The sequence below is a fragment of the Geotrypetes seraphini genome, chromosome 13 (assembly GCF_902459505.1).
Source record: "Geotrypetes seraphini chromosome 13, aGeoSer1.1, whole genome shotgun sequence".
Lineage (NCBI taxonomy): Eukaryota > Metazoa > Chordata > Amphibia > Gymnophiona > Dermophiidae > Geotrypetes > Geotrypetes seraphini.
The window spans coordinates 43487278-43507478 of record NC_047096.1 but is presented as its reverse complement, the minus strand read 5'-3'; the positions used below and the strand labels follow the sequence as shown (position 1 = coordinate 43507478).

The window sequence follows — 20201 nt, the reverse complement described above, 5'->3', positions numbered from 1 at the left end:
GCAGTGAAGAGGTGCTACTGGAACGAGGGAGCAATGAAGAGGGACAGGAGGAGCAGGGAAGAGGTGCTATTGGGCCGGGGGAGCAATGAAGAGGGACAGGGGAGCAGGGAAGAGGTGCTGCTGGACAGGGAAGTGGAGTGGGGAAGGAAATGTTGCTGGTGAGAAAGGGGGGCTCGGGCTGAAAGGGAACAGATGGGAGAAGGGGGCTGGGGGTAAAAATGGGTTTGGAGCTGGGGCTGAAAATAGGGGACATGTGAGGGAAGGAGGCTTTATTAGTAGATCTGGCCGGCTCCCTTAGTCCCTTGCCGTGCCCCCCCCCCCCCTTCCCTTCTCATGGTCTCAAAAAAAATGCCAACTGCTACACAGGAAAATGGACAGGAGAGGGAATGCTGCTGCAGCTACTGCACAGGGAAGTGGGGGGGAGGAAAATGCTGCACAGGGAAGTGGGGTGGGGAAATGCTGCTGCACAGGAAAATGGAGGGGGAGGGAATGCTGATGTGGCTACTGCACAGGGAAGTGGAGGGGTGGAGAGAAATGCTGCTGCATAGGGAGCAGGGAGAGCGACAGATAGAAAGAAAGACAGATGGAGGGAGGGAGGGAGACAGAAAGAAACAGGGGCAGGGAGAGAGACAGACAGAAAGAAAGACAGCGGGAGAGAGAGACAGAAAGAAAGAAAGACAGACAGACATATATTCTAGCCTGTTAATGTAACTGGCTTAAAGACTACTATGAAATAAGCTCATTCAGGAAAGGAAAGGAAACAACCTCAGAATTTTTATAGTTCTATGTTGTTACCACTTGGAAGAGATTTGAGCTATGAATTATTATCGCAGATCAAAAAACTCCTCTTATAACTGAAACCATTCACCAGTGACAAGCAGTCAGGGCCTTCGGGTAGGGGTAATATATTTTACTTTAGGAAAATCTGGACTTCTAAACCTGCCCCCAGGCCCGCCCAGTTACACCCATTCCCACCCCCAATACCACCTTAGCCCTGCCCTAACTCCACGTGACATCATCGTATGGCATCCATGCATGTGCAGATTTCCTCCTGCCCGACACGATTTACAGGGAAGCTTTTTTAAAACCCAGACAAAGTGCTGGTTTTCAAAAGCTGTCCGGACCCCTGGACATGTCCTTGAAAAGGAGGACATGTCTGGGGAAATCCAGACGTTTGGTAAAACTACCTTCAGGGGATTCGCCCCACCCATTAAAGGCCCCGAGAACACTGCTCTGAATTTTATTGTTTGAGCAGGCAACAGGCAGCTGCTGCTCAGCCAATCAAATTCAGATCAGTACTGTCAGGGCTTTTAGGGGGAGTTCAGAGAATCCCCAGCCCAAGAGCCCTGCTTTTTTTTTAATGTTTACTTTTTGTTTGATGTAGTTTGACTGGTTGAGCAGACTGCCTGAAGAGGAGGCCTGGTAAATTGAAGATGCAATAATGGAAGTCCGCAAGGCCCACAGTGGACATTGTACATTTGTATCTATATTAGGGGAAAGAATAGGGTTGAGTCTAGATCTGGCTTGAGTTTCTTCTGTGAGCACCTACTCAACTGCCTACTCAACAAATCAAACTGCATCAAGCAAAAAGTAAACAACAACGAAAAAGCAGGGCTGTAGAGCTGGGAATTCACTGAGTCACTCTTACTAACTACTATGTCCCAAATGGAAACACAGGGTCCTCAAAGACACTGCAAGGCTGCACACCCCACCCCCACACACACAGGCTCACGCATGCACAACTGGAGCACTCAAAAACAGAAAAAGACCAAGAAAAGTGGAGAAAAAGCCTTAGTCCAGTTTTATTTGGCAAAAAGCTCCACTTTCTAGAAAACACTCAAAGGTTGGAAATACTTGCACACATGTGATGGTGATTATAGGTGGAAAAGCCAGCACTGTAGCAGCCCTCAGAGGAACCACCCACATACAAAGACATGCCAAAATAAAATAAAAAACAAACAAATTGTAAGACCAAGATCTGTACAATAACAAAAAGTCACCAACAACTTCAAAAAAATCCAAAAGCAGGAAAAGACAGAGAAACTTAGCTGCAAAAAAGATCTGAGTAGTCCACAAAGCACTTCACTTGGTACTCTACCCTCCAGACACCGCAGCCAGTAAAGCTGAAGGGGAAATCTCCATTTCGCACTGCTGCTTCAGGGGTTAGAGTCTTTCTGCCATCCAGATAAGAAGTCGGGACCATCTGTTCAGACCACACACCAAACACAGAAGCACTCCCTGCACACCACTGCCATTCACCAATTTTGAAAACAGCCAGATACTGCATTCATATCATGTAGTTACTACATTTCAATTCTCTTTCAAAATATTGTTAATGCTTTGATTCCATCAGACTATGATCTTCTATACCTCCCCAATTTTAAGGAATACTCTACCAGTGTCTCCTCTCTGATCCTTCCTACCGGCAATTTAGATCAGGTTTAAAACCTATGGGGGTAATAATTAAAAAAAAAAAAAACGTCTAAAAGTGTCCTAAATGGCAACTTGGATGATCAAAAAGCCTGATCGTCCAAGTACCCATAACCAAAGCTGGTTTTTAGACGTATCTAAAAACAGCTTAGGCCTTTCCCCTTCCTCTAGACGCACAGAGAGAAAAGAGGTGTGTGTAGAGGAGGGGAAAGGGCGGGCAGTGGGTGGGAGGTGGGCTGACCTACACCTAGGCGTACAACAGGTATAACCAAAACATTTACAGGTTGCCTAGTCGGCACTTAGACCTTTTTAACTTAGACGTAGTCAAACCAGGTCTAAGTGCTGAAAAAGGGGATGCTGAGCTAATGGCTGCTGGCGCCATCAGTTCAGCGGCCCGGCAACCTACCCACCGCAATCATCACGGCAAGAGAGATGCCTCATCTCCCCTACCGCGATGCCGTCACTCCTCTACCTGAACTGCCACGACCCGCGGCAGGAGAGATGCCATATCTCTCCTGCCGCGGGTCACGGCAGTTCCGGTACAGGAGTGATGGCATCATGATAGGGGAGATGAGGCATCTCTCCTGCCGTGATCCATCACCCCCCCTTGCAATTAACATCGGGCCAGAAGAGAGCCCAAGCTCTCCTGGCCCCGGTGACCCCCTACCCCCACCCTGCACTACATTATAGGCAAGAGGGATCCCAGGCCCTCCTGCCCTCAACGCAATCCCCCCTCCTCCCAAAGACCGCCCCCAGAACCCCTGATCGCCCCCCCAGCCTACCCGCGACCCCCCGGCTGACCCCACGACACCCCCACCCCCACCCCCACCCCCCTTCCCCGTACCTGTTTTCCAGTTGGCCGGACAGACGGGTGCCCAAACCCGCCTGTCCGGCAGGCAGCCACTGGCAGAATGGGGCCGGATTTGACCAGCCGTCCCAAAGGCCCATCCATAGGTGGGGCCTAAGGCACCTGGGCCAATCAGAATAGGCCCGGGAGCCTTAGGCCCCTCCCCAAGCCAGTCTCGGGGGGGGGGTGGTCGCGGTCGCTGGGGCCAGGAGAGCTTGGGCTCTCTCCTGGCCCGATGTTAATCGGCGGGGCAAGAGGGCTTGGGCTCGGGCTCCTTCTTGCCCCGATGTTGTCGGGAGGGGGGGGGGGTCGCGGTTTGACATGGCAGGAGGGCTTAGGCACCCTCCTGCCTGGATGTTTTTTGGGGGGTATTCTGTAACCGGTGTTGTTTTTGACAGACACCAGTTACAGAATCCAGCTTTTAGGCGAAGGACTGTCTCCTCCTTCGCCTAAAAGCCCTTCTGTTGGATATTTGGGGCTTAGGGTATTTTTTGTTTCATTATGGCTAAAAAGTGTAGACGTCGTGTAGGTGTACTTGTAGACGTAGTGGAGATTGGGCATTTAGGCAGAGGAAGGCCATAATCAAAACAAGGACGTTTGTTTTGGTTATGGACACTTTCCCTGCTTCTGCGTTGAACGTTTAAGGACTTAGGCCAAAAGGGGACTTAGACGCTTTTTTTGATTATGCCCCCCACGTATTCTCAAAAGAGCTTGGTGAGCACACTGTAGGATTGATTTTATGACTTCTCACTGGTGACATTTTTTTTTTTTAAGTTCAGTCATCTTTATTAGCATTTTGAATATGGAACAGTCATTGACCTATTCCAAATAGTATTACATAACATAATGCAGTTATATGCGGTCAATGGCTGACAAAATGGTAAGAACAAAAATGAAAAGTATCCTATAACCAAACAAACAAACTGAACTTGTTTTCTATCTGTCCTGTACTTATTTTTCATTCTTCCTTTCCTATGAATTAATGGTATTACTTTCTCTGTTCTATTAGTAGTAAACTGACTTGTGTGCTACCTCAATAGGCAGTATATTAAAATGATAATGTTAGTAGAGCACTTATTTCACATATAACTCAAAAAAGGCCACCATTTTTCTATCACTGCATCAGAGGAAATTATGGTGTACCAGAGCTAATGAGGGGGGTGGGGGCGAATATGTATATACTAGTACTTTCCCCTGATGCAGCAATAGCCTTCATTGGGAGCTAATGAGGAGTGTGTGGTGCAGTGGTTAAAGCTACAGTCTCAACCTCCTGAGGTTGTAGGTTTGAACCCACGCTGCTCCTTGTGACCCTGGGTAAGTCACTTAATCCCCACATTGCCCCAGGTACATTAGATAGATTATGAGCCCACTGAGACAGACAGGGAAAATGTAAAGCGTTCTGGGCTCCATGGGGAGAATGGTATAGAAAAGTGAACAAACAAATAAATATTTAGTAGTATGTAAAAACTTGCATATTTTATAAAGAATGTATATAAACTATGATTCTACCCTTGTTTTACCCAAAATCTACTCCCAAACATATCTGCCGCTAAATGGGGTACAAACATGTTTGTTCTTCTCACTGCATGTACTTATACACAGCGGAAATTTAATAAAGACCTTTTCTGCATGTACTTTACATACAAGTAAAATGGTGTTAATATAATTACCTCACAATGGTGCTCATTTTCAAAGCATAGGGACATCTCAAAAGGCCAAAATGGATGTCAATGTTCTTGAAATGTCCAAAACCCTATTTTGCAAAGGCAGAATAGCAATACGTCCAAATATAGGGTTGCCAGACGTCAGGATTTACCCAGACTTGTCCTCTTTTTAGAGGACATGTCTGGGCATCGGGACAGCTTTTCAAAACCCGGCACTTTGTCCTGGTTTTGAAAAGCTTCCACCTTGGAACCACGTCGGGAGGGCATCTGCCCATGTGCGCATGTATGTGATGTCATCGCGTTCCATCTGCACATTCACAGATGCCCTTCCAACGTGGCCCCCAAGGACAATAACAGGTTGAGGGGTGTGGGGCTGGGGGCTGGGGCGGAATGGGGGCGTGACTTAAATGTATAAGCTAACTGCAAGTCTTAAGGGTATTGAAGTGGTGTACATTCATGTACCACAAGTCACATTAGGGCCCCAAAATGATGATAGAATAACTAGTACTTTGGTGGGGTTATTTTACCATCCAGGAGCATCAGACCACAAGGATAAATTCCCCCTCCCCAGACAGAACCTTTCCAAAAACTGACCCCCTTGCCCCAACCCTCCTAATGGCTACCTTAGATGTCTAGGGGTTGCCCATGGAGTCCAGGGGGTGCCCAGTGGGGGTGGGGCGGCAACCAAGAGTGATGTCCCATCACTCCTGGTCACTCCCGCACCAATGACAAAATGGCAACCCTAGTGTCAGGTGTTGATATTGCACCTAACTGCATAACAGCTGACTGCATAAACCTGAATATTCAGTGTCTGTGCCCAGACATGGCCTAGCACTGAATATCCAGGAATATAGCTGACAGCTGCTAAAAAATGTCTCACCATCTCTGGCTGAATATATGCCCCCCTTTTTTTACTATATAAGTAAATGTCCCAATCCCTTCTTCAACATTGGTCCATACTTTATATTCAATATCAAAGGACTAATGTCTCTACTATCTCATCAACCTTTATGCAATTAGTTAGGGCTTCAGACATGCCATTTTTGTTCACCCGTTTTTTCCGGCGATACAAAATAATCTTGGTGGCTATGGCTGTGGCTTCTTCATTCGCCCATTCAAAAAAATTTTTTTCTTTTAAAACGTTTTTATTTTTTCTTATTTTAATTTATTTTCTTATATAAAGTGCATAGTGCTCTCATAAATATTTGCAATGAAAATTTGCAATAAAAGTTTTGACTTATCTTAAGCATATGTTGTTTCCTTAATAGGATCGGGTAGGGGCTTGTCACATCGACATGTTTCGCCGTAAGGCTTTATCAAGATTATGTCCCCTGTAGGAATGAAAGAAGACATTATATTTCCCATCCCCATACTTCTTATAAACATATCTTTACTTAACTTTAAGGGAACCACATAGTAAATAACTATAAACCATATGCTCACCCTTTTTCAGTTCAAACAGACCATCCCGATATCCAAATTTACTGATCTAACAAAGATGGCCACGGCGTCTTTTTTCTCCAATATAAGTACCTCCCCTACTCTATGACATCACTCATTCAAATAGTGAATCAGGAGCATACATTACAGTAAAGTGTTCCATTCCACTTCCTGGTTTAAACCTCCCGGCACCATTACAGTAAAATGTTCCACGGTGTAAACACGGTGGTGCCGGGAGGTTTAAACCAGGAAGTGGAATGGAACACTTTACTGTAATGTATGCTCCTGATTCGCTATTTGAATGAGTGACGTCATAGAGTAGGGGAGGTACTTATATTGGAGAAAAAAGACGCCGCAGCCATCTTTGTTAGATCAGTAAATTTGGATATCGGGATGGTCTGTTTGAACTGAAAAAGGGTGAGCATTAATGGAATTAACACATACTATAATGGTAGCACACATTAATAACTATTGGATAGTAAACAGGATCCACTGAGAATAATGAAGCGTATGTTACTCGTGTTAGATGGCTTTATCATGCATTAATCAGTTAACACACATTAGTATATAGAATCTGTAGGCTGTATATATAACCATTTTAAAGTTTAGCATTCCCAGAGGTGTTAGGGTAGTAAATTATTTATATTCATTATTGAGTTGTAAAATATATACAGTACACAGAGGGTTTCTTTTCCATGTAAGTCCAGTTGCAGATATATCAAGTACAAGTTACATGGGTACATTTAAGGCTCCTTTTATGAATGCGCATTAGGGCCTTAACACGCGGAATAGTACATGCTAAAATGACACATGCGCTAGCCGCTACTGCCTCCTCTTGAGCAGGCGGTAGTTTTTCAGCTAGCACGTGCTAATAACACTAGCGCACCTTCATAAAAGGAGCCCTTAATTATCTGAGCAGTATTTTTTGAAAATTTGCTAAAACTTACATGGGTACAAAAGTAACATAGAGCCTGTCCTAGATGGCTTTCTAATAATTGCCCCCATTGGGCAGTATGCTAAAGGGGATGGGACTTGATATACTTTTTTTTCTGTGTGGTTCGTTCCCCGAGTCACAAGAAACTAGGAATCAAACTCATAACCTCAGGGTGCTAAGGCAGCTGCTCTAAACACTAGGTGATTCCTCCATGCCTCGGATACTCTAGAGCAGGGGTCTCAAAGTCCCTCCTTGAGGACCGCAATCTAGTCAGGTTTTCAGGATTTCCCCAATGAATATGCATGAGATCTATGTGCTTGCACTGCTTTCAATGCGTATTCATTGGGGAAATCCTGAAAACCCGACTGGATTGCGGCCCTCAAGGAGGGACTTTAAGATCCCTGCTCTAGAGCAGTGTCTCTCAAACTGTGTGCCCCAAAGAGATTCCAGGTGTGCCCAGAGAGATTCCAGAATTTTACTTTATTTTAAAAAATTATCTTCATAAGTATGTACGTCATGCACGCAAGAGTCCGTCAATGTTATGAGTGTCTGTATGCATAAGGAACAACCACCCAGATAAACATCATTCTTTGATGTGATTAGTCCTAGAAAACAAATAGCAAGTCATTTTATTTTTTATGCAGTAATTATCCTAACTTGAGCAAGAAAGCAATCAAGGCTTTGTTACTGTTTGGATCTTATCTTTGCTAACTTGGATTTTCGATTCTGACAGAAATTTAAAAAAAAAAAAAAAGAGAATGACTGCAAATGGTGGATGATGAAATGTGTGTTTGCTTGTCAACTATTGAGCTGCATTTTGAGTTAATTTGCACTCAAAAACAAGCACATCCATCGCATTGATTAGCAATTCTTTTCTATCTACTTTAGTTTCACCATTGTTACAATTTCCCATACATGGCTTTAAGAACTTTTAATAAATAACTCTCAAATTTAATATTTTGTTGGTTTTGCAATTTCAATTATAACGTGCCATGAAAAACCGTTGCTCCTTTTGGGCTCCTTTTACAAAGGTGCGCTAGCGTTTTTAGCGCACACACCGGATTAATGCGCTCTACCCGAAAAACTACCGCCTGCTCAAGAGGAGGTGGTAGCAGCTAGCGCGCATTAAAAACGCTAGCGTATCTTTGTAAAAGGAGCCCTGAGTGTGCTGGAGCTAAAAAAAAGTTTGAGACACTGCTCTAGAATTTCTAGGTCAATTCATGAAGAATTGCAATACCCTATTTAATGGACATTTTAAAGACATTACAATACTGTTTGTTTTTACTTATTTTATTCATGTTGTATGACTGGAAGTGTGACACCAGTGTTTTTTTCCTGGCCATCACAACTCTGAATTGATAGAGCAGTCAGTCAAAATGAGGATTCCATTAAGGAACATGTTACAATGCTAAATTCAAGAGCACCACTAAAGAAAACAAATTCTTTGTAAAATGGTGGAGAGAGAAAGGTAGAGAGTGGACAAAATCCTTCCCAGGAAAGGCAAATACAGAACTTTGTAGGATCCACCTCATCTGTACTTTGTGGATAATTTCCTTGTCATTATAATTTTGAGGTTAGATTATGTCTGTGGCATGTACCAGTAAGGATGGCCCAGTTTTCACCTTTTCTGTAGCACATGTGGTGTACACCAGTGGTTCCCAACCCTGTCCTGGAGGACCACCAGGCCAATCAGGTTTTCAAGCTAGCCCTAATGATTATGCATGAGAGAGATTTGCAGATAATGTAAGTGACAGGCATGCAAATCTGCTCCATGCATATTCTTTAGGGCTATCCTGAAAGCCTGATTGGCCTGGTGGTCCACCAGGACAAGGTTGGGAACCACTGGTGTATAATTCCAAATATTTTGGTATAAATGTTAGGGATGGGCATTCGTTTGCATCGATATGGGAAATGTTCAGAAACATATCCCACATCATTGCATCTCATTATCAAATGAAAGCAAGCAGAAAGAAAGCATGAAAATGTATGATTTTATCATCAGTCCATAATAGTGTGTAATCTTTTGAAAGAGGGTGTACTATTTGCAAAGAAGATGCCTATTGCACACACATATACATATGTACAAACCTCTGTGCATGCACACATTGTTCACAGCAGTGGTTCCTACCCCTACTTCTTTCTGACGTGTTTGCATTTTGTGTCAGAGGGAAGTCTTCTGGGTCAGTCGTTGACAGCATATAGAGACAGAAGGCCAGAAATGCTGCATGGGCTGGGGAGGTGTGGGAAGGGAGGAAAAGATGCTGCTGCATGGTCTGGGGAGGGAAAGAGAGATGCTACATGAACTGGGAGGGTAGGAAGGAAGGGAAAGAGAGAGGCTGCTGTGCAGGCCAAAGGGGTGGGAAGGGAGGGAAAGAGAGTGGTTGCATGGGCTGGGGGTGGGAAGGGAGGGAAAGAGAGAGGCTGCATGGGTTGGGGTGGGAAGGGAGGAAAAGAGAGAGGCTGCTGCACAAGTTGAGGGTGGGAGTGGGAAGGAAAGGAGGGAAAGAGAGAGGTGTGCCACTTTGGGCTCAGGCGTACCAAAAATTGGCTGCCTGGCTATGCCAGTTTTCTACATTTCTTCAGAAAGAATGTACTACCTTTCAAAAGAGTACACACTCAATGACTTTGCTCCTATGATGAAATATTTATGTTTATTAAAGTGCTTTATATTCCGCTTAGCTAAAAAGAAAAGATTAAAGTGATTTCTAAAATAATCAGTAAATGATAAAAATAGATTGAAAAGAATTCCATTAAAATAGGAAAGGTCACTATACAACCACACAGAGCAGTCAAAACCACCCATCACATTCATGCTGTATCAGATAGTATATTTGAAGTCCAGCCCTTTTAATCTAAAAATACCCCCAGTTGAAAGTAATGTGCCTTAAGTTGCCTTTTAAAGTTTTTCAAAGATTCATCTTTCCAGAATGCTATGGGCAAACTATGCCATAATTTTCTTGCTATATAGAAAAATGTGCAGTCCCTAATAGAAGCAAGACGTGCTCTAGAAATATATGGCATAATCATTCTATTCAGTGATTTAAGCAGTCTACTAGGGGCATATGAGGGGCCGCTGAAAAGTTCTCAGCTCGACCAAAAAGAGAATGATCGGGAACCATGAAACTTACAAATTATTCCACACTTTTCTTGACACTTTTTATTTCAATGTTATGATATGAAATGAAAAGTGTCAAGAAAAGTTTCATAGCTCCACATCAACCTCTTCTTGGTTGGGCTGAGAACTTTTCAGCTTCCTCTTATGTAACATCACCAAGGAGGTTCCAATTCAAACATTCCCAGAAATGACACAAAACAAATATTTTTTGCTGCCCATACCTAATAAATAAGTTTTGGGATTTTTTTCAAAGGTATTTTTACTTTACTTCATCTCTATCAGAGTTTCTACACTGCATTTGGTGAGCTCCTAATCATACAGATGCTCAGATGATTATCCTTAAAATGTGTTCCACTGCCTCTTGCCATTCCTGGTCAGCCAAACAGCTCTGTATATAGGCCTCAATGTTCACAGATCTTCAGGGTATAGTCAAAGTCATTGTTTAGGGCAGGAGTGTCAAATGTTGGTCCTCGAGGGCCTCAATCCAGTCGGGTTTTCAGGATTTCCACAATGAATATGCATGAGATCTATTAGCATACAATGAAAGCAGTGCATGCAAATAGATCTCATGCATATTTGTTGGGGAAATCCTGAAAACCTGACTGGATTGCGGCCCTTGAGGACCGACATTTGACACCCCTAGTTTAGGGTTACATCGAGTGGTTTGATTCAGGACCCATGGTTGTCTAGTTCTTTAAGGAGCCCTGGTGAATGGCCACTAGTTCAGGAGCATCAATGCAACAACCAGACTAGCTATATCAGGAGAGGGAATATAAAAATGAACAAAACATCCCTAGGTACTTAGGAATGAAGACTCATGGTCCCAGGTCCCAGCAGAAGTGGGCAGCCTCTAGTTCCCATGGACACCAATTCAATAAATTTGGCGACCCCAAAAATGTGCTCTGAGTGCTATTCTATAAATGGCATGCCAAGTGGGGTGCCATTTATAGAATAGCTCATAATGCCAGGATTCGTGCTTGACTTTGGATGTGAGGAACTGAAATCTGCCACGACTTCTGTAATGCTGCATGCATTCTTAGTGAGCGTCTCTGACCCACCTAAACCCCCTTTTCAGTTATACCCTAAAATATTTGTGTGCACAATCGTACATAACACTTAGCAAGATGTGGGCACAAATCCTAATTGTAGCTAATTAACTGCAGTAATTGGTTTCTAGCGCTCAATTATTGCTTATTATCAGTTTGCGCATTCAGTTTTGGACAGCATATATAGAATGCAGGGGCAATTGGCTTTGGCTTTTTGGAGTGAATGAATCTTGTATTGAGATAGATCTGAATGCAGATGAAGCAACGTGCATGCAAATCTATATCATGCCTACTCGTTTAAGGACTCCTAATAAAAGCAAAGTTGATTGGTTTCCACTAGGGATGGGCTGTCCACAAAAATGGACAGAAAAACAAAACAAAACAACACTCTGTGTCAATAATATTGTTGCAAATATTCAAGGAAACCTGAATGAAATGAAAATTCCTGTAAACACTGAAAGTGGCAAAAAAACCAAACAACCCACAACTGTTCTGGCTTCCCATTCCTATAGGTACTGGAGTTTACCTAACCCGAATATCAGGTCTGGTTTCTATTGAGTGGGAGGAAGTAAGAGGAAACGGACAGGTCATAAACATTTTTATAGATTGGGCCAGCTTTGCTCAGGGGAGAGTGGGAAGGCTAAACTCATCATGCAACAAGCTGTGTTACTTGAAATGGTACATAATACTTCAGTAGCTCCACTTGAATAAAATGATACAGTTACCTATAATACCTAATGCCCTGTATTACAATTCTGCACACCATAGAATATTAGTGCAGCAGCTTATGGGTAACGAGCATTGCTTGCCCTGTACTGATTATGTATGCTAGCCTAGTGGATGTTAATTATAGGAGTAGGGGTGGGGGTGGGAGGTGGGGGTAGAGGAACAATGGTATGAGTTAATTGAGCTGGGTAGTTCTGTTACCGTAGGATGTATAAGATAAATAGAGGAATTGCATAGAAGACAGCCCTGCCAACCCAGCCCTGATTGAATTAAACGTGAAAAGCCATCTGACACTCAGAACCCTGGACAGCATAAAAAACAAACAAACCCAAAACAAGGCTGGCTGTCTTTTTTGTTGTTGTTGTTAAGCTGTGATGTTCCTGACCATCAAAAGCAGGAAGAAAATTGGCAAAAAGAGAACATTAAAATTCCAGGAAAACTAAAACATTGACATTTGATATTTAAGCACACGCCCAGTACAGAAAACTGATTTACTAGACTTACAACCCTTTCCTGTAGTTTTTTTTTCTCCACATAAGAGGAAAGCAATAGAAAAGACATGAGTTAATGCTAAAATGTCCTAACCCTTCCTAAGCTCAGCTGTGAAAGGGTTAACATGGGGGAAGAGCTGCCACTAGCTATCCTGCGAGAGATTAATGCGCTAAGTCTGCTCCGAGTGTGTCTTTCTGCTGGAGAGAAAGTGTTGGTCAGTGATGGAGCTGCTGCCATGACAACCCTGGATGTTCTTAGGAGGAAGGGGAGCAGAGCTGGGATGTTGGACCTGAGGAAAGAGCAGAGTTTGTGCGTTTCTCCTTCATACTTCATATAACATCCAGCTCTTTACTGCATCTTCCTATAATAGAGCAGTGAAAGAGGGAGAGGGAGACAGAGAGAGAAAAGCCAGCTACTCCAGCGAGGATCGCCCGCTCCTGGGCTGGTGTTCCTTTCTTCCGAGGGATCGCACACGGCAGCACTTGCAGAGGTGGGGCTGTGGGATTTGTCACATATGATCTGAGGAACTTGCACAACAGAAGTAGCTGTCCATCCCTTTCTCTCCACCTCAGCTTTTGCATTCCTTTGTTTGATTTTTTATTTTGTTGCCTTTTCATTTTCACTTGCTGGAACATAAGAGTTAGGAACTAAAGAGTTGGAATTTTTCTTTGTAAATCTGAGCTCTTCAAAGACCACTTATACCTACCCATAACCCGCCCCCTCTCCAAATAATAAGGGTAATGCTAATAAATAAATAAATAAAGCGAGCTAATACCACCAGGATGCTTTTTGACAAGTGAGATGCAGGAAGATTTGAACTACTGATTGGAAGCAGCGGCGGATTGTGGCTTTTTTTTTTTTCTTCAATGTACCCTCTCTGCCTTCTGTCCGCTGCCTCTCAAGGAGTGTTAAGGGCTCTCTACAAATGTCGTTTGGGGATCCTGTGATCTAATTTGTGGGAATATTAGTCTGGATTCTGGCCAGGTGGATTTGTCCTAGAGGAGCTTTTGAAAGTCTGAATTCTTGCGTACTGATTGCTGTGTGTTCTTGCACGCTCCCTGTGCCCCTGTTGGGGAGGGCTGTACGTGTGTGGGTAGTTTGATAAAGTTCTAGCTGCTGAGGATGGGGATCGGTGGGTACTTAGTCCTGCCCTGGAGATGCCTGGCTGTCCTCTCTCTCAGACTGCTCTTCCTTGTGCCCGCAGGAGTGCCAGTGCGCAGTGGGGATACCACCTTCCCCAAGGCAATGGACAATGTGACTGTTAGACAAGGGGACAGCGCCGTTCTCAGGTAAGAAGAAATACCTTTACATGTATTTGGAAGTCTAACAGGAGATGGGGGAGGGGAAATACACTGAAATAACTGTGCTTCTACTTTGAGTGCCTATATTCATTGCATGCAAGACCCTGGGGAAGTATTATTAGCCTTGTGGCAGCCTAACTTGTCCACCATATTGGCCTAAGTTTAGCACATGAGAGTTTAAGAACTGCACATGAAATTATATATCTCAGTCATACACTTTGTTATAGAAAATTAAATGTCACCTCAGCTGAGACATTGGATCTATGAGTTTGCTGCTCTTGAGGAAAGGATGTGTTTTGATATTGCTTTGGGATTATAGGACTCGAGGCCATATAGGCAGGATAGCTAGGAATCTAAAATACTTGTACAATATGTCACAAGGCAATCCCCCCACCCCCAAACCAGATGATGATACTACTCAGGGCAAGATATTAAGGCCTAGACTTGGACAGGTGCTACAGAAGGTTCAGATGCATCATGTTGTACATTTGATGAGGGTATTCATTCATTCATGTCCTTCATGAATCAGAATAGGATCTGGTTTTCAGAGTAACCAAAACATATATATACGTTGCAGACCAAATGTAGGTAGATATTCTCTGGATTTAAACATAACACAGAAATTTGCAACACATCATATAAAGATGCCCACTCACTTCAAAGAGCTTGCAGTCTCAGTGAGCAACTGAATAAAAACATTAGCCAAATGATTTGCTTGAAATTAAAAAGAGGAATAAGGAGAGTAGTAGGATTTGAACTCTAGTCTCTCAACTCAGATCAAAATCTCCAAACACTCTTCCTGAGAACCAGATAGATTTGTAGCACTTGAAGACTGGAAGTGAATACTCTTGTCCAAAACCTCAGGGGACTGTTTACCTATCTTCTCACATAGTCTTAGTGAGCAATTCTAGAATCCAGGGCTGCCTCTGTTAGTGGGGTGGTAGTAGTGGGAGAACCCATTATCCTATGCCAGGGATTCTAGATCAGTGAGGAAGTGCTGAAAGAGGATTCTTGAAGACAAGACAATAATGTGGAAGTGCTATACATAGAGGGCAAGGTTTTATGTTGCCTAGGGATACTGAGAATGCAAGGGGGTGCACTGGCGTGCTTGGAGGAAAAGGTGGCATACAGTTTCATGGCTGAAGGCATGAGAACTGTGAGGGGCTTAGGTGTCATTCAGGAAGTAGGAAGTATGTGACAGATTTTAAGCCAGGCTGTCGGTGAGTGTCAATTTGAGAAAGGCATGTTAACTCATTCCATTGACCAAAAGCTGTGGGAACATCTACAAATATGATGTACTTTGTGAGGTATTCAATGCAAAATAGGCTATGGACAGTGCCCAGGAGCCTAGAGGTAGGGGTGTGTGCAGGGTTGGCATGAGGCTAGAATGTTATGGAATAATAATGTTCCTCCAATAGGAGGGAAAAATAGAATTCTTGCCATTTGCTGTTGGGAAGAGAACTAAAGGTTTGCATCCTTCCAGGTCCATATTGCTGTCTGAGGTTTGCTAAGGCAATACCAGTTCCAGTGGTAAGAATCAGATTTCAGTTCTGCAGGATACATGGGCATATGTTCTCCATGCTGTGAATAGTTTTCACTGTTAAATATACCCCACATGAAAGAAACTGTCTGTGCCTTTCACAGCAGACAGTACAGTAGTGTATATCAACTAGGGTTTACAGTAAGACTGACAGTAACATTAATTTGATACACTGGGTAAGGCAGAGCAACTGCACTACAGACTGCCACACTGGGACAGATCCCTCAAAACCAGCAGCTTCTAGGGCAGGGGTGGGCAACTCCGGTCCTCGAGGGCCGGAATCCAGTCGGGTTTTCAGGATTTCCCCCAATAAATATGCATGATATCTATTTGCATGCACTGCTTTCAATGCATATTCATTGGGGAAATCCTGAAAACCCGACTGGATTCTGGCCCTTGAGGACCAGAGTTGCCCACCCCTGTTTTAGGGCCTCCTGTTCTCTTGCTAACACTACTTTGCAAGATTTCCCCATATCTTTTGTATCTGTATATCACTGACATCACCTTTGCTATAAACAGTGAACTTGCATACGTTTGTTAACAATGAAATTTAAAAAATATTAATCATGAAATTGCCTTCATTGGTGAGTCAGCAGGTTTGAAATATTTGTGGAAGAGCCTGCTATGAAGATAAGCTCAAACCTTTGTGCTGCTGAATTCTCAAAAACTGTGGGTGGGGATATCAGTGATTAGGTACAATGTGGCATGAAACTGTACAGTTAATACAGTGACTATAAAACTCACAGAGGATGCAAGCAAAGTAGAAAAGATTCAAGAAAGGGTTAGCAAAGTGGTACAGTCAGCACTGGAAGCTCTATGAAATGAGACCTCAAGAACTAGGCATGTAGACCATGCAGCAGTTTTGTCCACATTCCCATGCTTACCGTAGTCCTCAAGGGCCCCAAACAGGCCAGCTTTTTAGAACATCTTTAATGAATATGCATAAGAGAGATTGGAATGCTATGGAGGTAGTGGACATGCAAATCTCTCTCATGCATATTCATAGCCTTACTACTTTACCATGCTCTAAATTGTATGTATTTGTATTATTTACCTCAGGTCCTGTTTTATGCGATGGGACCTGTTTATTAATAGCACAGATCAACACGGTATGAACTTTAGAAAATCTAGCTCTAAATGAAGCTTACAGTCCTTATCTGCTATTGTATTTCAGATGTTTATGATATGCATATTTATTTCTTCTTACTGTTTTTGTTATGTGATACTTTTTTGGGTAGTTATTTATTTACTCCCCTTTTATCAAGCTGTGCTAGAGATTTTTAGCGTAGGCTGCTGAGGTAAGTTCTCCGACGCTCATAGGAATTCTATGAGCATCAGAGCATTTATTGCACCAGTTCACACTAAAAACCTCTTATGCCGGTTAATAAAAGGGGCTTTTCATTGTATGTTTCATTGTATGATTCATTGTAGATATCAATTTATTTTTGTGGTATGTTCTGATCAATGTAAAATAGGAGAGGGAAATTCTATGAGGTGCTTAAAGATAGTTAGTAAATTGAATTCAATTATGAACGTTAAGAACTCATAATTAAATTAAAAATTGGGAGATAGGCACCTTTCTTCTTAGGTGTGATTCTACAATTGATAGGCACATGTTGCATTGCGCCTATTGGCACCTAACAACAACCCCCTCTTTTACAAAGCCGCGCTAGCATTTTTAGCGCTGGCTGCCAAGGTAACAGCTCCGACGCTCACAGAATTCCTATGAGCGTCCCAGCTGTTACCGCCATGGCCGGTGTTAAAAATGCTAGCGTGGCTTTGTAAAGGAGGGGGCAACGTAGGTGTGTTTAGGAGTGGAGAAAAACTTTACCTCTCCCCCCCCCCTTTTTTACAAAACTGCGATTGTGTTTTCCAGTGCAGGCTGGCGAGCTGAATGCTCTGCGCTGCTTCCGCCACTCATAGAGTTCCTGTGAGCATCAGGAGCAGTGCAGAACATTCAGTACACCAGCCTGCGCTAAAAACCGCTATTGTAAAAAGAGGGGGGGGGAAAGGTTTAGGTGCCGCTAGGTGTAATTTTCTAAAGGACTTAGGCACCTACAACCCTGGCCTATATTATAGGTGCCTAAGTTTTAAGTTTGGTGCCACTAAACATGCTGCCTAAGTGTGATTGACATGCAATAGGCATCTATCTTTTTTTTTAGGCACTAATTAAAGAATCTGGCCCGGAGTGTGGAATATAAGAAATTAAAGATTAAAGTTAAGATGATGATCTGTGTACAGTAAGCCAACAATGAGGCATCCTTGCCAATGAAAACACAGAAACATCAATACCAGAAAACAGTGGGTGCCCACAGCAAAAGTGATTTCATACCAAAATTTTAAAAAAACAAAAACAAAACAATAGCAGCAGAAGAAATGAGCTGGACTTTGAATATGTAAACATGTTTTTGAGGCATGCGTAAAAGGTAATTTCTGCTTATAATAAGAAGCTGTCTAGTGCTCTTGTCAGTGGACAGGAACTGTGTACTTGATACTGTGTACTTGATACATTCCGAATCCTCACTTTCCAGTACTATATCCTAGAGCTATATCTGCCATCCTGTCCTCCAAGTATATTAACTACCTAGTGTCATGAGAAGGTCTGGTAATTATTTTATTCCTGACTTCACCGTGTGGTGCTAGTTTAAAAAGGGAAAATGAGACTTCCTTTATCAGGGAAGCTCAGTGTGCCTGTGCATTTCATTATGAGGCTGTGCTCTGCAGAGCTCCTAGAAAAACAGCATCTTAGAACTGTTGTCGCACCAAAACGTAGTCCATGATTTCACTATTCCTTCCCCCATCTCTTTAATTTATTTTCCGTGCTCAGTGGTAGTTCTTTCCCCTTCTTCTGTACTGGTGTTATGTCTGGAATGCAGATCATGTAGCTTAAATGGTTATACATAGTGAAGCTGAATGAGCCAAAATGTGGTTTTAGAAACATTCTAGTCAATATTTAGCCAGTAGTGGTCAGCGGTTTTCTTCTTTTTTTGGTGTTGACAGTCACCAGCTAACTTAGGGATAATGAATGTCTGGCCATGGCTGGGCACGGGCGTTATATATCTGAGTATGATCTCTCCACTCAGTTCACCAACACCCTCCCACATACTGATTCCTCTCTGGCTTCCAGTTCTGACCCCCCCCCCCCCCCATTTTGATCCCCGCATTACACTGGCAGAAACGGATGCCTCCGTCCCTTTCTCCTGAGCTCCCTCATATCGCTAGGCAATCCTAGGACTGCCTGGAGTGATCACTGATAGGGTAGTGGGATCACTCTGTATCCAAAATGGCGGTGTTACCCTGTAGTAGTTTTGTAGTACTACCACTAGGGGTCAGCACCAATATCCCTACAGGTACTTACATTGAATATATGGATAATGCAGTCGCTATGGGGTCAACATTCAGCTTGCAGTGGTAAGCGACTTGCAAGCTGCTTCCAGCTTTGGGCTCAGCTAATCCTGGCTATTGAATGTGCAGGTGAGCAGACTGAATAATGCTGTTAACTAGCTACCATTCCACCATTGACCTGTCTCAAAACTAGCTAGTTAGAGGATAGCCAGTTAGAAATGATACTGTATTTATTTGCATTGCTCTGTTTTACTTTTAATGTTGGGGTCAATAATAAGCTGGGTTTTGATGACTGCCACTGGGGTTACACTTGAAAATTCAATGCCATGCCATGTCTGGGTTTCGGCATTGAATTTTATAGGTTTGTGGACATGGCTAAAGCAGAGCTGATTAAGTGCAATATTTAGCACTTAACCGGCTATGGGGCACCGCATAAACGATGGCTTTTACAAAGCTGCGGTAGAGGTGTCTACCATGGGCCAATGATGTAAATGCTCCAACGATCATAGAATTCCTATGAGCATCAGAGCATTTACCTCAGTTGCGCATGGTAGAAACCTCTACCGCGGTTTTGTAAAAAGATAGCATTGACTTTTATGTGGACCAATTTATGCAGTGACACTGGCTGGTTAAGTTTTGAATATTGGCATTTAGTTAGAACAACTCCCAAAGGACCAATTTTAAGATATGCAATAATTGGAGATTTTCAGCAGCATTAACCAGTTAAATGCCACTGAAAAGGACTGGTTGGCTGTGAACAAGCAAGTTAACCAAACAGGAGTTGTTTCTGGCTGGTTAAATTGCTTTGATATCAACTTGATTGTGTACTATCACAGATCAGTGTACATTACTGCTAGATAATACTTGCTAATTATTAATAACAGGCTATTCAGTGAAAACATATACTATTTAGTGTACACTAAATAAAATAGGGCTCCTTTTATCAAGCAGCAGTAGAGCCTTTTACCGCGGGCTGGCGAGGTAAATGCTTCAACGCTCATAGAAATTGAATGATCGCCGGAGCATTTACCTCACCGTCCTGCGATAAAAGGCTCTACCGCTGCTTGATAAAAGGAGCCCATAGCGGGCAGTACCATATAGAAATCTTCAACTCCATTTTGTGTTTTTGCTTCTCCTTCATTGATGTCTGCTCTATTTTTCGTGTTATTCCTCTCATATCTTTCCTTCCCTGTACTCCACATTTCCCACAATGCCTTCTGCTGCAGCAGCTACATCTCCATCTGTTACCTGCAAAGCATCCTAGCCCTATCACATCCATCTCCTTGACACTAAGGAAAGAAATCTGCCAGCCTAATTCCAG

General features: G+C 43.1%; 1 protein-coding gene across 1 annotated transcript in view; it reads left to right on the top strand.

The window, feature by feature from the left end:
• Nucleotides 1–13703: 13703 nt before the first annotated feature.
• LOC117347237 (neurotrimin-like) overlaps nucleotides 13704–20201 on the top strand; it is a 751522-nt gene continuing 745024 nt past the window's right edge. The window contains exon 1 of the mRNA XM_033917886.1: nucleotides 13704–13983. Coding sequence (XP_033773777.1) covers nucleotides 13817–13983 — 167 coding nt within the window. The 5' untranslated portion in view covers nucleotides 13704–13816. The remainder of the gene's footprint in view (nucleotides 13984–20201) is intronic.